We start from the raw sequence: 13,857 nt of genomic DNA, 5'->3' as shown, positions 1-13,857 counted from the left end.
TTTATCTACGAATTTAAAAAGAGTGTAATGTGTATCCCCTTATAGATAAAATAAAAGTGATAGAGGTGGTATAAAATACGTTTAAGTTATTAAATTAAACTAAAAATCATTAAAATAAATATTTTAATTCATATTTTCTAAGAATATATGAAATTAGATGAGTGATGAATTGTATTAACTCGGTAGTCCAACTCAAATAACTCAATAATTATAAAATAGCAATAAGAGATAAGACAAAGGCATTGAATTGAAAAAGGCAAGGAACTATGAGTTACGACTCACGGAGACAAGGTTGTATTAAGACTTGGATAATGTTACCGCAAATTATATTGTGGACCATGATCATGGCTGATACTGCAGTTGTGTTAAAAAGATAGTGCAGTTATGTTAAAAAGATACTGCAGTTGTGTTCAAAGGAAACTGCAGTTGCGCGGAACAGAGACCGTTCCTCCGTTCAACACAACTGCAGTATCCTTTCAACACAACTGCAGTATCCGTTCAACACAACTGCAGTATCAGTTCAACACAACTGCAGTTCCAGACGGATGACACAGCCTCTGTTTCGCGCAACTGCAGTTCCCTTTCAACACAACTGTAGTATCCGTTCAACACAGCTACAGTATCAGTTCAACACAACTGCAATATCAACCATAATTCATGGTCCACAGTATAACGACTGTAATGTTACTACAAGAGAGTGAATGAGATTATAATAAGACAAAGAAGAGTACTTTTATATTAGGCCGCACTTTAACTGCTCCTGCGAAAAAATAGCGGATAGTTTAAACTTCCTTGACTAGGTCTAACTCCTCCACTACGCTCGCTACAACTGTCCACGAAGCAACAGAGTCTGAGCCCAAGAGCTCTGCCTTGATCTCCTTGCAACTTCCCCGCCCGTTTATCTATTGTTGTGAGTTATTAACAAGTCACTCGCCACATAAAATGTTAAATAAAAAATATCAACATAGCATCACAATAAATATAATAATAATAATAATAATAATAATAATTATTATTATTATTATTATTATTATTATAATAACACTAACAATAACAATAACAAATATTATTATAATTAAATATTAAAAAATTAAAAGTCCACCGGACGAAGACTGTGCGTCGCTACCGAGTACCGTCTTCATAACAAAAGTTATATTAATTATGAATCAACTAATTCGACATGATCGAGTTAATTACAAACATTATAATATACTCCGTATATAAAAAAAAAGTTTATGCAATAATGAAGCTAGTAATTAATGAGAAATAAACATTACAAAGGAGTTAATTTTAGGAAGAATATAATGTAGTAGAATTGTTTGAACAGCCCATCGTTCCATTGTTATTCAAGCATAGATTGCCCCAGCACATAGTACTAGTTTGACATTGTTATTTAGCTATTTCTGTATTAATTAGTTAATTACAGTTTTACTCACCTTTATGAAATTTGATATTTAATTGTTAAAAACTTGTCACTTTTAGACTTCAATTTTTAATTTTTGTACCATATTTAATTTATATAACTTTGACTAAAGGCAATAATAAATTTTCGATATCTAAATTGAATTTTAACCTTCTCGTATTTATTAAAGTTGTATTGTCTTTTGCTATCTTTGTATTCTCGTATTTAGTGGAATCTCCTTGCATCTCGAGATTCATCATCTTCTTTCGTCAAAGATTAAAGAAGATTGAAGAAGACCAAAGAAGGGACCTGGGATTTTTTATTTATTTTTTTTTTTAGAAAACCGGATGGACCTGGGATTTAGTCTTTTATGGTTTAATTTTTTCTTTTAGATAGATTAATTTTAGTTTTAGTCCAAAATTTATAGGTGACATTTTACGTTTAACAAAATTACATATATAATAATTTTTTTAAATACAAATTGAAATTTTTATCCCACATTGGTAACTTATGAAGAGGAGCTCATTTGAGCTCCTCTATATAAGAGAAACATTGCTTCTCTTTTGAAATTAACAACAGGATGAGGAAACCTTAAAGAGTCAAAAGCTCATTCATTTAAGGAACCTTAATTGTTTTTAGTTACAAGTTTTTTTTTTTAAAAAAAAAATAATATAGGAGCGTGTTGGGAAAATGAAGATCTTTCTCCAAAACGCCCCAAGGAGTAAAATTGGAAATAACAACATTAGGCTATTCCTGAGGACTCAGGAATAGCCTAATACCTAAGGGGGCCTAGGAATCTCTATTCCCCTTGCAAAAAGTTTTACCAAACAGCGGAATAGGCCTATTACTGGGAATGCTATTCCATTCCAGGCCTATTCCGTGAACCAAACGTGCCAAGGCTCAAGTTGCAGAGGTGTTATTGCAAAGGCGTGGATTGCAATTGAAGATTATATGAGACTCTAATCGTGAATTAGAGAAATTTTAAAAAAAATAAAAATAAAATACAGTGGGTCAACTTAATTTGCATAAAAAGACTGATATACCCTTATATTCAACGTCATTTAAATAGATTTGTTGACGGAGGACAAAAAGTAAAATAGTATCTAAAAATCTATAATAAAAAATGAAATTAACTCTTTTAGATATTGAAAATTTTGACCTATATGACTTTTTTATGAAAAGAAAATTGATTAGAAAAACATTTCCACATCTACTTGTGTACTGAAAAGGATTACAACTATGCCGTTTATACGTAATTTATCTTTTCAAAAATACGTAGTTTGTATATAGCAAGACGCTATAAGCGTAGAGCAAGTTGTTCAAGAAAAAAAAATTGTTAGCGGGTTTCACTAGTTAATATTATTAGTTGGTTGTAAAAAGATGTTTGGTAAAATTATTATTAATTGATAGCTGATTACGTGTAAATGATTTTTAAAGATATAATTTATTTTTTTAAAAATTTTATTGAAAAAATTTATTTGAGCTGATTACCTGCAACTGATTTTTAAAGATATAATTTATTTTTTTAAAAATTTTATTGAAAAAGCTTATTTGAGCAGTTATTTAAATTTTAGCGTATTTGTAATAATAAGTTGTCATAAAAGATTGATTAATCAAACATTCATATTAATTGTTTGACCAATTCAAACAATTTATAATGATCAAAATTGGTTGGTACGTTAACCATGTTACTAATCAAGTCAAAAAACAAAAACAAAAATCAAAGAGGTTATAATAGTGGCCATGTTTGGTAAATAATTAGTCTATCAGCCAATTTTGCCCTATTTGACCATTATTAGTTGTTTGACTTGATTAAAAAATCAATATAAGTGTTTGGTTAATAAGCTTTTTGTAACTCCAAAATATTAAATTTTAAAATGCTACTCAAAGCAACATTTTCAATTAGCCTTTTGAGAAAAAAATTATACCAAGCAGTTATCAACTAACAACTAATTTACCAAATACTTTTCTACAATCAGCTAATATTGTCAATTAATTATACATTCTAACTCAATAAGCTAACAACCATTTACCAAACAAGGCCAATATATTTTTTTTTATAGTGAAAATTGAAAATGGAGCTACTTCCACCAGATGGAGCGGATCAGAATCCGACACCCGGAGCTCCAGGACTGATTCCACGCAGAATACAAAGCTCCACCAGTCACACTAGTATGCTGCTGACACGTGTCCCAATGGCATTCTGGCATCATCTGCTATGTTTCATTACGTGGCTCAAACTCGAGGGATTGTTCTACGATGGATGATTATTCAAAGTGAAATTAGTCTTTATTTTTATTCAAAGTTTTTTTTATACAAATAAAATTAATGTAAAAATATATAATGAAAATTTTAATTAAGATATTTTAAATAATACTTATATTGATATTTAAACCAAATTACTATGTTTATTATTATTTTTTTAGTACTAATTCTTCTATTACAATGTAGTATATGTTCATATATAACTACTTTCTCAACTGAGGCTCAAACCCACTCCCTCCTATGTGGGGTGTAACTAGGTGCCACTAGACCACAAGGTGTTTGGCATATATGTTTATTATCAATATACTACTTGTTTAACTCAATTGGGGTAGCTCAAGTGGTAAGTGAGCTCTCTTTGTGAGCAAAAATTCCAAGAGAACCTGGGTTTTTTTTTTTAATATCGAGAGAACCTGGGTTTAATTCCTCTTGACCCAGTGAATTTACCAAAGAAAAAAATATAGTACTTGTTTATGACCGTTAAACGGACGGAGAAAGACCCAGTAAATATACCAAAGAAAAAAAATATACTACTTGTTTATTTTTAAAATACTTTAAGTTCATTTTTACAATATTAATGAAAGTATATTATTATGCAGATAAATATTAAATAAGTTTATTAAACAAGCACAACATGTTCATTTTCACAATACAAACAAATTCATTTCCAAAATATCATGTATTCATTTTCACAATTGTAATGTAATTATATTATAATAATATGTTTCAAATTAAATAGATTCATTAATAAAATGATGCATGCATGTTATTTTCACAATATTAGTGATCCATTTTTACAATACTAAACGTTTATCTTTATAATAATAATGCAACTACATCATAATACTGATGAACCTAAAATAAGTTCATTTATAAAAGAATGCTTGATTGAGATTATTTTAACAATGCAAAAAGTTTATTTATTAGTATTATTGCAAGTCCATCAATAAATAAATATTCAAGTCCATCAATAAATAAGATTCAAAAAATATATATATATTAATTTTTTTTTTTGGTGGGGGAAGGGATCCGAGGATCCCATAAAGCTAATGTCGTCTACATGAAGCTATCCCTTGAGCATCCCGAGCTAAAAGAGTGCTCAAACCGTCAGGGGGTTGTTCAAGCAAAGTCGTGCCCAAGCTGATTGTTGTCCGAGGTTTGCGAGGAAGTCGGCACACTGATTCCCTTCCCGTAGAATATGTTGAAGTCTAAACTCCTGGAAGTGTCGTATAAGGGCCTTATAGTCCGCGATTAAAGTGGAATCCAGCTTACCGTCATCGGAGTTGTTATCAATGACGCTCACCAAGGCCTCAGAATCGGACTCCGCAATGACATGAGTGAAGCCGCGTTGGATTGCAACGATCAAGCCCTCTCGAAGGCCCCAAACTTCAGCTCCGAAGCTAGAGGTGTGACCGATATTCACCGTGAAACCAACGATCCACCTCCCTCTATGGTCCCGAATTAAACCACCAGCGCTGGCTAGGCCTGTGGAAGATTTCCTTGCTCCGTCTGAGTTCATCTTAACATAATTCAATTGCGGGGGTGACCAAAGGACCCATGTTTGCCGTGCGTGTAAGGGGCCCGTGTGTTTGAGAAGAATTCTGTGGGCCTCCTGTGCTTCCCTCTTTGTCTTGATAATAATGTCATGCGCCAAGGCGTGAGTACCATTGAAGACAAGGTTGTTGTGAGCTTTCCACATGTTCCATAAGAGATAGGGGAAGGCCGTGTGCCATCTGTTTCCATCAGCTGTAGTGACCATCGTGCAGGCCTTCATCATCCAGTCAATGAGAGGCAGGTGGAAGCTTGTCATAAAACTCGCAGGTGCTGAAGCCGCCTCCCAGCATTCTTTTGCAAAGTCGCATTGTCGAAGGAGGTGATCAGTGGATTCTTCTTGTGCGCCGCATCTAGGACATTCTGCATTTGGAGATAGGCCCCATCGGAAGCGTTCAGCATTTGTAAGAAGGCCATTTACCGCCACTTTCCAAATGAACAATCTAACTCTTTCGACACAGGTGATCTTCCAAATCCAAGAATGAGAATCCTTCGCTTCGTCATACCCTGAAATAAAGGAAAAGGCCGAAGCAACCGAAACTGAACCAGAATTTGAAAGGGGCCAAGTTAGCTGATCTACCTGATTGAGAGAAGCTGGTAGAGCGATTGCCCGAACCTTGTCCACTAAGCCAGGAGAAAGGACATTGTTCAGGGCTTGGGTGTTCCAGGTGTTGCTAGGGGTGATGAATTGATCCACTGTAATATGGTCAGGAGTGGAGACGCCACCATTTGGAACAGCATCCGCTAGAGGGAGGTCGGTCACCCACCCACCAATCTCTCCAGAAATTAATAGATTTACCGTCACTCACTCGCCACTTTAGACCTTTAGCGAGGATGTCTCTGCCTTTTAAGATACTACGACGCCACCCCCACGAAGCGTTCGAGCAAGTCGTGAGTTGTAGAAAATCACCCTATTTGACGTATTTATCCTTCATAGCTTGTACCCAGAGCTTATCTTGGTTAGACCACAACTGCCACGCCATTTTGGTGAGGAAGGCCATGTTGAAGTCCCGGGCTTTTCTAAGACCCAAACCACCAACCTCCCGAGGTCTGCAGATATCTGACCAGTTGACCGTATGGATCTTTCTTGTGTTATCATCATGTCCCCACAAAAAGTTCCTGCAAAGTCTGTCAATGTCAGAACACGTGCTTACCGGGAAGGCAAGGGACTGCATGGAATATGTTGGGACCGTCGCTAGCGAGGACTGCACAAGGATTCTCCTCCCCGCCATGCTGAGGGCGCTGGCTTTCCAAGTTGCAAGCTTTTTGCGCATTTTATCCACCACATAAGAGAAGGTATGGCGGGAAACACGCCTTTGAAGAATAGGCATTCCCAGGTAGTGCCCCATGTTAGCTGCAATGGGAATATTTAAAATATCCTTGATACGGCTTCTGAGTCCTGCATTAAGGTTAGGAGAACAGAAGGTAGTGGACTTTGCCAAGTTAACAATGAGGCCCGAGGCTGCACTAAAGTTATTGAGACACTCAACCATGGTCGTGGCCTGTATCTCTGACGCTTCTCCGAAGAGCATGAGATCATCTGCAAAGAAAAGGTGAGAAATGCCAATACCTCCCCTACAAATTCTAATCGGTTTCCAAGTACCTGTTGAAACTTTATTGTGGATGTCATACGCAAGTCTTTCCATCACCAAATTAAACAAATAAGGAGCAAGAGGGTCACCTTGGCGGAGGCCACGACCCGGATTAAAAGCTGGAAGGCGACCCCCATTCCACAGAATGGAAATGTCACTTTCACGAAGAGAGAAGAGAAGAAGATCAATGATACTTCTCGGAAAACCGAATCTAACTAAAGTGTCCTCAAGAAACGACCAAGAGACACTATCATAAGCTTTATGAAGGTCCACCTTGACAATCATAAAGCCTTTTTTACCTTTTTTAGAAGACATGGTATGAATCACCTCTTGTGTAAGAATGACATTGTCCATCGTGGAACGACCTGGTAGACAGCTATTCTGGTGAGGCCCTATAAGTTTACACATGATAGGTCGCAATCTATTGACCAGGACTTTAGAAATGGCTTTAAAAGCAACGTTCAGAAGGGTGATAGGTCTAAAGTCAGCTGCCGTCTCGGGAACCTCCTTTTTTGGGATGAGGGTCATGAAGGCCTTCAGAAGAGAGGTCTCAATCGTGCCACTAACCAAGGCCTGATTTACCATTCTTGTCAACGAGGGGCCCACCTCACTCCAGAAGTGCTGGTAGAAGATCGCTGGAATCCCATCAGGTCCTGGACTCCCATATTTCTTCATACCAAAGACCGCCTTTCTTACTTCTTCCAGGGATACCTGGCGGCACAGGCCCCCCGCCTGGGTAGATGATATGGTGTGCTCCTCTGCCACCGGGGTTAGAACAGCCGCATCGTTTGTATCAACCCTGCAAAAAAGGGAAGTAAAAAAGTCAGTAATGTGAGAGGACAAGGAAGAATGATTGTCCGTCCAAGATCCGTTAATCTTGAGGAATCTGATCCTATTCTTATTCCTTCTGATCACTGCAGCGTTCTGATAGAACCTGGTGTTGCGGTCACCATCTTTGATCCAATCCACCCTAGATTTCTGGAACCAAAACGCTTCCTCCTGGTCCAGCACTTCATTGAGATCATTAATGAGGAACCTTTCCCGTGTTTGGAGATCGCGAGACACTGTGAAATCACTCCTGTTTTGAACGTTCTGTATAGCCGTTATAAGTTTCTGCTTTCTTTTGAAGATATTACCAAAATCATTGCGGTTCCAAAGCAGGCTTTTGCGTGTCACCGTAGAGATGATGTCTGTAAAAGACTGGGTGGAGTTGCTCGCGACCTCTTTCCAAATGAGATTATAGTCATCTCTATTGAGCCAAGCCGCCTCAAATCTGATGGGTCTCAAGTCCCTGTTCGGTGGTTGGCCCGCTTCTTCTACAAACAAGATTGGATTATGGTCAGAATAGAGGCGAGGTAAGACCAGCACTTTGGCTTCGGGGAAAGCTACTTGAGCTTCAATGTTCCAAAAGAGTCTATCCAGTCTCCTCATTTGAATCACTCTGTTACCCGCCAATCTATGCCAAGTAAATTTAGGACCTGAAGCTCCTGGATCCAAGAGGTTACAGTCTCCGAAGGCTTCAGAAAAACGTTGGAATTGATTGGCGTTGGAGTTGACGCTCCCCCACTGCTCATCGATTCCTGCAATATCATTAAAATCCCCTAACACGAGCCAGGGGATTTGAATGGATCCCGAAAGGGATCTACAATGGTCCCAAAACCTGCACTTAGCCAAAAGGTTAGGTCTAACGTACGCGAAAGTAATGAAACAATTCTTAGACGGCCTATTCACTCTGGTATGAATGGCTTGAGAATTGTGACTAACAATCTCAAGGTCAATATGACCCTGTTTCCAAAAAAGAAGAAGATCACCCGCAAATCCAATAGGGTTAACCAGAAAATGGTTATTGAACCCTAAAGTATAAGCCAAGTCAATCATCTTATCCGCCTTAGCGGACTTAATTTCTAATAAACAGAAAGCATCCACTTTGGACGTAATCAGGAGTTGTTTAACATGCTTCCTGACACGTCCATTAACGATGCCCCTACAGTTCCAGGTTATGATCTTCATGACAAACCAGTGGGAACATGGGAGGTTTGGTCACCGCCCTCTCCAGGCGTGGAACAAGACGGAAAACCCGTATCAACAAAGGTAGTAGGAATACCTGCCATAATGGAAGACTGTGGATGTGCACCACCAAACTGAAAGATACCTTGGGGGTTCGACTAGCTCGTCGAGCCAGTGAGCGGCGAGTTCGAATGAGGGTTGTCATAGCTCAGACCGTGACCTCTTCCCAACCCTCTACCTCGCCCTCTAGCTGCGGCAGAGCGTCCCCCTCGAGTCCGAGTGTTGTGAGTGGGAGAGTTCGCTGAGGGATTAATGATAGAAGTCGGGTGAGGGGTACGTGGCTGCGGTGGAGCGGGAGGGGGGTTGTTGGGAGGAGTAGAGTGCTTACCTTTGGAGGTTTGTCGTGGAATTGATTTGGATTTGTTCTTGTCGGTTTGTTGTCTGTGAACGGTCGGTTCAGAATCTTCATGAATATCAGCCAGTAAACTATACTGGTTACCACGATTAACAGTAGAGATGTTGGAGTCCTTTCTGGAATGGCGTGTGTTCTTCACCGTATCCCCCGGCTTGGATTTCTTCGTGACAAGCATCCAAGTTCCAAACCGTCTCTTCTCCTGAACCTGCGGTGGAGGAGTCGGCGTCTGAGTTTGCTGGTTGTTCGACGTTTCCGGGATAGGGCTGGAGTTCAAGTCCACGATTGGAACTTCAGTTTCCGCCGTTTTATTTTCCGGACACGCCTGTTCGCGGTGGCCGACGACACCGCAGTGGAAGCAGACAACATGCAGCCCTTCGTATTCCACGAGTTGAACCTCATTGTCAACCCACACCTCCGAGACAAGCGATTTGTTGAGGTCGATTTCCACCGCCGCTCGGGCAAACCTCCCTTTCGTTGCCACCACCGTTGTTCTGTCCAATTTGAGCGGCTTGCCCACGTTTTCCAGAATTGCTCTAATGGTGTCATCACGAAAGTATTCCATAGGTAACTCGGGGAGTCTAACCCACACTGCCATCTTCGAGAATCTAGCCGTACAGGGACGAAACCCTAGTTCCCAACGCTGCGTGACAAGGTAGTTGTCGAAGATATTCCACGGGCCGTCGAGGAGGACATGGAGGTAATCAACTTTGTTATCAAGGCGAGCCACGAAACACCCATAACCGATATCGATTAGGGTCATCTTCCCTTGTAGATTCCACATCCCGGGAAGCCGCTGATTAAGAACATTAACATGAATGTTTTTACCAAGGTATTTGATGATTATGGACATCTTCCATGCGCTGCATAGTTCTCTACGTAATTCTTTGGAGAAGGAGACGCGTGGGCGTCCATCTGCCATATCAGCCGCATCTAGTTCAGTGTCGGAGACAACATCAATGTCTTCAAAAGCCCATTCGTTGTTGTCAATACATGAAGTTTCAACGCTAGGAGTGTTGGTGAAAGAAGACACAGCATCTGCGAATGAGCGCTTGGAGGATCTGTGCTTCTTTGCCGAGTGAGCATGAGGATCTCCATCTTCCATCGGTGTATCTGGGGGGTCACCACCAAGGCCGGACGGCGCTTGCGCCATCGGTAGACACCGCCTGCCGCCGCAACGGCTAGGTTGGAGACGAAGAACTTACCAAAGTTAGAGCGAAATTATGCAAGGAAAGAATACCACGCTAGAGAGCGTTTTTTGATTCATCTATATCCTGTCAAAAAATATATATATATATTAATGAGTATATGTTAGAGGTATAGATTGATTATTACCCGATATGTAATTGGCTTGGTTATTAGGATAAAATTAGTATAGAAAGAGCCAAGTAAAGTCCCTAGTATTTAGATAGAATAATCGACTGATGGATAGATTGTTTCAAGAGTTGTTCTAGTATAGAAAGTCTAAGTCAAAGAAAGAAACGATTACTGACTCAAGTACTTGATAAATGCTTAATTGCACTTATTTCTAATATCATATTTATAATAATTTTACTTTTATATCATTTAGTTTGGTACATGGAATATGGTGCTCAATTTATTAATATTTAATTTTTAGGAATTGATGAGCAAATATGGCATAATATGCAATTTGTGACATGCTGAGAGACTTTTATTGTATCTCTTTCATACGTACGAAGCTAAATTAAGGCGATTCAAGTGTCTAGAAATTTATGACAACCTCTACAACTTTCATGTTAAGAGTTCTAAGAGATTCGAGATAAATTATCAGCAAGGTACAAAATGTGGATATATAGATTTTTACGTGCCCAAGGACACGACCTAACGATATGCTAAAAGTATTTTAGTCATATCCCTTTCATATGAAGTGCAATTGAGGTGATTTAAGTATTATTGACAAGATATATAAAAGAGTGATCTAACAACTTTTAAATTCAAAGATTTTATAGATTCGACTTAAAACATGAAGAAAAACTCGAGAAAACATTAACACGTGTTTCTGTTTTCTGGAATCTATTTAAGTAGTCTTTTAAACCCTTTTGGGAGACTTTCTGACCCTCGGCTAAGAAACGTTCCAAGAAACTCTTGGGGACTTCAACTACTGAAAGGAACATATATATCTTTATATCTTTTGAAGTCTTGGAGTCAAGATTTCTATACGAATTAAAGGGTTTTTTCCTATATATGCTCTTAAATTGTTTTATCGTTTCTAGCTTTAATTTATTGTGTTTGCCTACATGTTTAGAGGCTAAATGCTGTAATACTTAGATTTGTGGTAAATCTTAGTTTAAGACCTTGTTCTTAATTGTTTCTTGTAAATTTAGAATTTCTTTTTCCTTTAATTCAATTGTGCTTCTTTATTGTTCTTGAATCAATAAGTGCTAGCTTATTGGATTCTTGATTGGTGCATGAACTTTGCAATAGAGATATCATTAGTGAATGCAGATCTCACACAACTAGAAAGAGTGTATTGCAACCCTAGAGGTAGGATGATATCAAGCCTATGTGTTGGAGTCTTATCATACTCAGAAAATTAAACGTTAATGCAGTATCCTTAGGAAGATTTTGATTTAGAAGGGATTCTAATTTACCAACCTAGGATTAGTTGTTAATACTCTTGAAAAAGATATTAGTAAGAAATAAGAGGGCCCGCGGTCTTAGGAATGATCAATTGTTATTGGCATATATCCTTTTTGCCAATGATATCCTAGGGGATCCCTAGATCCAAGTACCATTTTCTCATTAATTGATTAGCTTATATTTGCTAGTTTTTGTTTATTTCTTTGTCATTTACTTTCACTTTTTCTTAATTCTTGTCTACAATTTCTTTAGGCTACATAATAGAACAACAAATAGTACTAGTATTCGTAGTCCCTACGAGATACGACGCTTATTACTCAAAAACGACAGGTGGACTTGCCTAATTGAATTGTATACTTTGTTGCAATTCGAGTATCAAGTTTTTGGCGCCGTTGTCGGGGACTATAGTATCAGGAAGTCAGGAACACTCTATTTTTATTAATCTAGTAATTTTTTTTTTGTCTTTCTTTTATTTTTGGGACACTTTTGTTTTGCTTTTTGTTTTTGTTTTTGTTTGTTTGTTTTTTTTTTTTACAAGGTGTGAAGGTTGAAGACAATCCATCTAGAGCCATAGAAGATGAATATATAACTCCCAATACTATCCATACTCTCAATGTTCACCACCCTATCATCAATATCAATACTCACTAGAACATAGATCTAGAGCCATGAAAATGAATATAATTCCCAATACTATCTATACTTGCAATATTCAACACCCTATCATTAGTATCAATACCCACTACAATATTCAACACCCTATCATTAGTATCAATACCCACTACAAAATAGATTTACCAACTATCTTCACACACCACCTTATCCTCAATATTCCTATTACCCTAATTCTTCTTTGGATAATCCAATGTATGTTCAACGAATGGCTATTGATGAGCAACCAAAAAGTAATTTGGAGGAAGCCTTTACTAACCTCATGAATTATTGTAAAGAAAATAAAATTGGTGCTCAAGAAAATGTTTCACCAATGGTTGTTGATGAGCAACCCTAACATAACTTAGAGGAGATGTTTGCTAACCTCATGAAAACTTTTAATGACTTTAAGAATCATTGTGAAGTTTGTGCTTAAGAAATTTGTAATTATGCTCAAGGATGGACCTTTTATTAAGAAACTTCCATCGATAAGTGAGAAGGAACTGGCTGCATTATCAATAAGCTATTAAGGGAGTCAGAGAGGAATTTGCCTAGCAACACTGAATCAATTCCAAGTGAGCAAGTGCATGTTATCTTCATTGAGAGTGGTATAGAAGACCGTGATGAGGGTGTTGAGATAACAAAGTCACGTATCAAGATGAGCCCCTAATTGAAGAATTGGAAATCCAGGAAAAAGTAAGAAGAGAGAATGAGGATGAGCTTAATATGATGAGTATTGAAAAGGATAAGGGTGAGGAGATAAATAGAGAAGAGGATATTGAAGAGAAAGAACAAGTGGTTAGTGTAGAGAAAATGGTGCATGTGATGATTGAAATGGTCCCTTGACTATAGCAAAATTATCAATTTGGTCTCGAGTTAACGAATGTCTAATGAAAAAACAAACTGATAACCAAATTGGTTAAGATTTTTAAAGTTGAGGGATTTAATTGGTCAAAAGAAATAGTCAATGACCAAATCGGTAATTTTGCTATAGTCAAGGAACTATTTCGGTAATTAACTCTTTAATTTATATATTTCTTTTCATCTTCTAGAACTTCTCCAATTCAATTGTTTGCCATTTAACATTATACTCATCAGATAGATGTAGTAGATCACTTGGCCCCTACGAAGATGGTCTCATTCCTCTCCTTTTTAAAAAATTTTTTTTATAACCTTAGCATTCATGGGATTGTAGTGACTTTGTTTAGATTTTTAAAATTGGCTTTTCCACATCCGTACAATTACATTGATTGCTTCTTTTGCATTGGAGAGGGGATAAAATAAAACCTTACAAACTCTCCTTTTGCCTTGTGCCACTCGAGATTTAGTTCAATTAAGACCTCACTACCTTACAAGCCATCAATCCAAGCTTGTGTGTT

At 37.8% G+C, this 13,857-nt stretch overlaps 1 protein-coding gene across 1 annotated transcript; it reads right to left on the bottom strand.

Annotated features, from left to right (window-relative positions):
- Positions 1 to 4,763: 4,763 nt before the first annotated feature.
- LOC116005700 lies at positions 4,764 to 10,379 on the bottom strand. The gene is made up of 4 exons (XM_031245941.1): positions 9,203 to 10,379; positions 8,825 to 8,911; positions 6,160 to 8,711; positions 4,764 to 5,990 (listed from the first exon to the last, which is right to left on the bottom strand). Exons 1-4 carry the CDS (start codon positions 10,377 to 10,379, stop codon positions 4,764 to 4,766), a joined length of 5,043 nt encoding a protein of 1,680 aa, XP_031101801.1.
- Between the last annotated feature and the right edge of the window lie 3,478 nt (positions 10,380 to 13,857).

Source organism: Ipomoea triloba, chromosome 15 (genome assembly GCF_003576645.1).
Source record: "Ipomoea triloba cultivar NCNSP0323 chromosome 15, ASM357664v1".
In the NCBI taxonomy this organism is placed as follows: Eukaryota; Viridiplantae; Streptophyta; class Magnoliopsida; order Solanales; family Convolvulaceae; genus Ipomoea; species Ipomoea triloba.
This window is presented reverse-complemented; position numbering and strand designations above follow the sequence as displayed.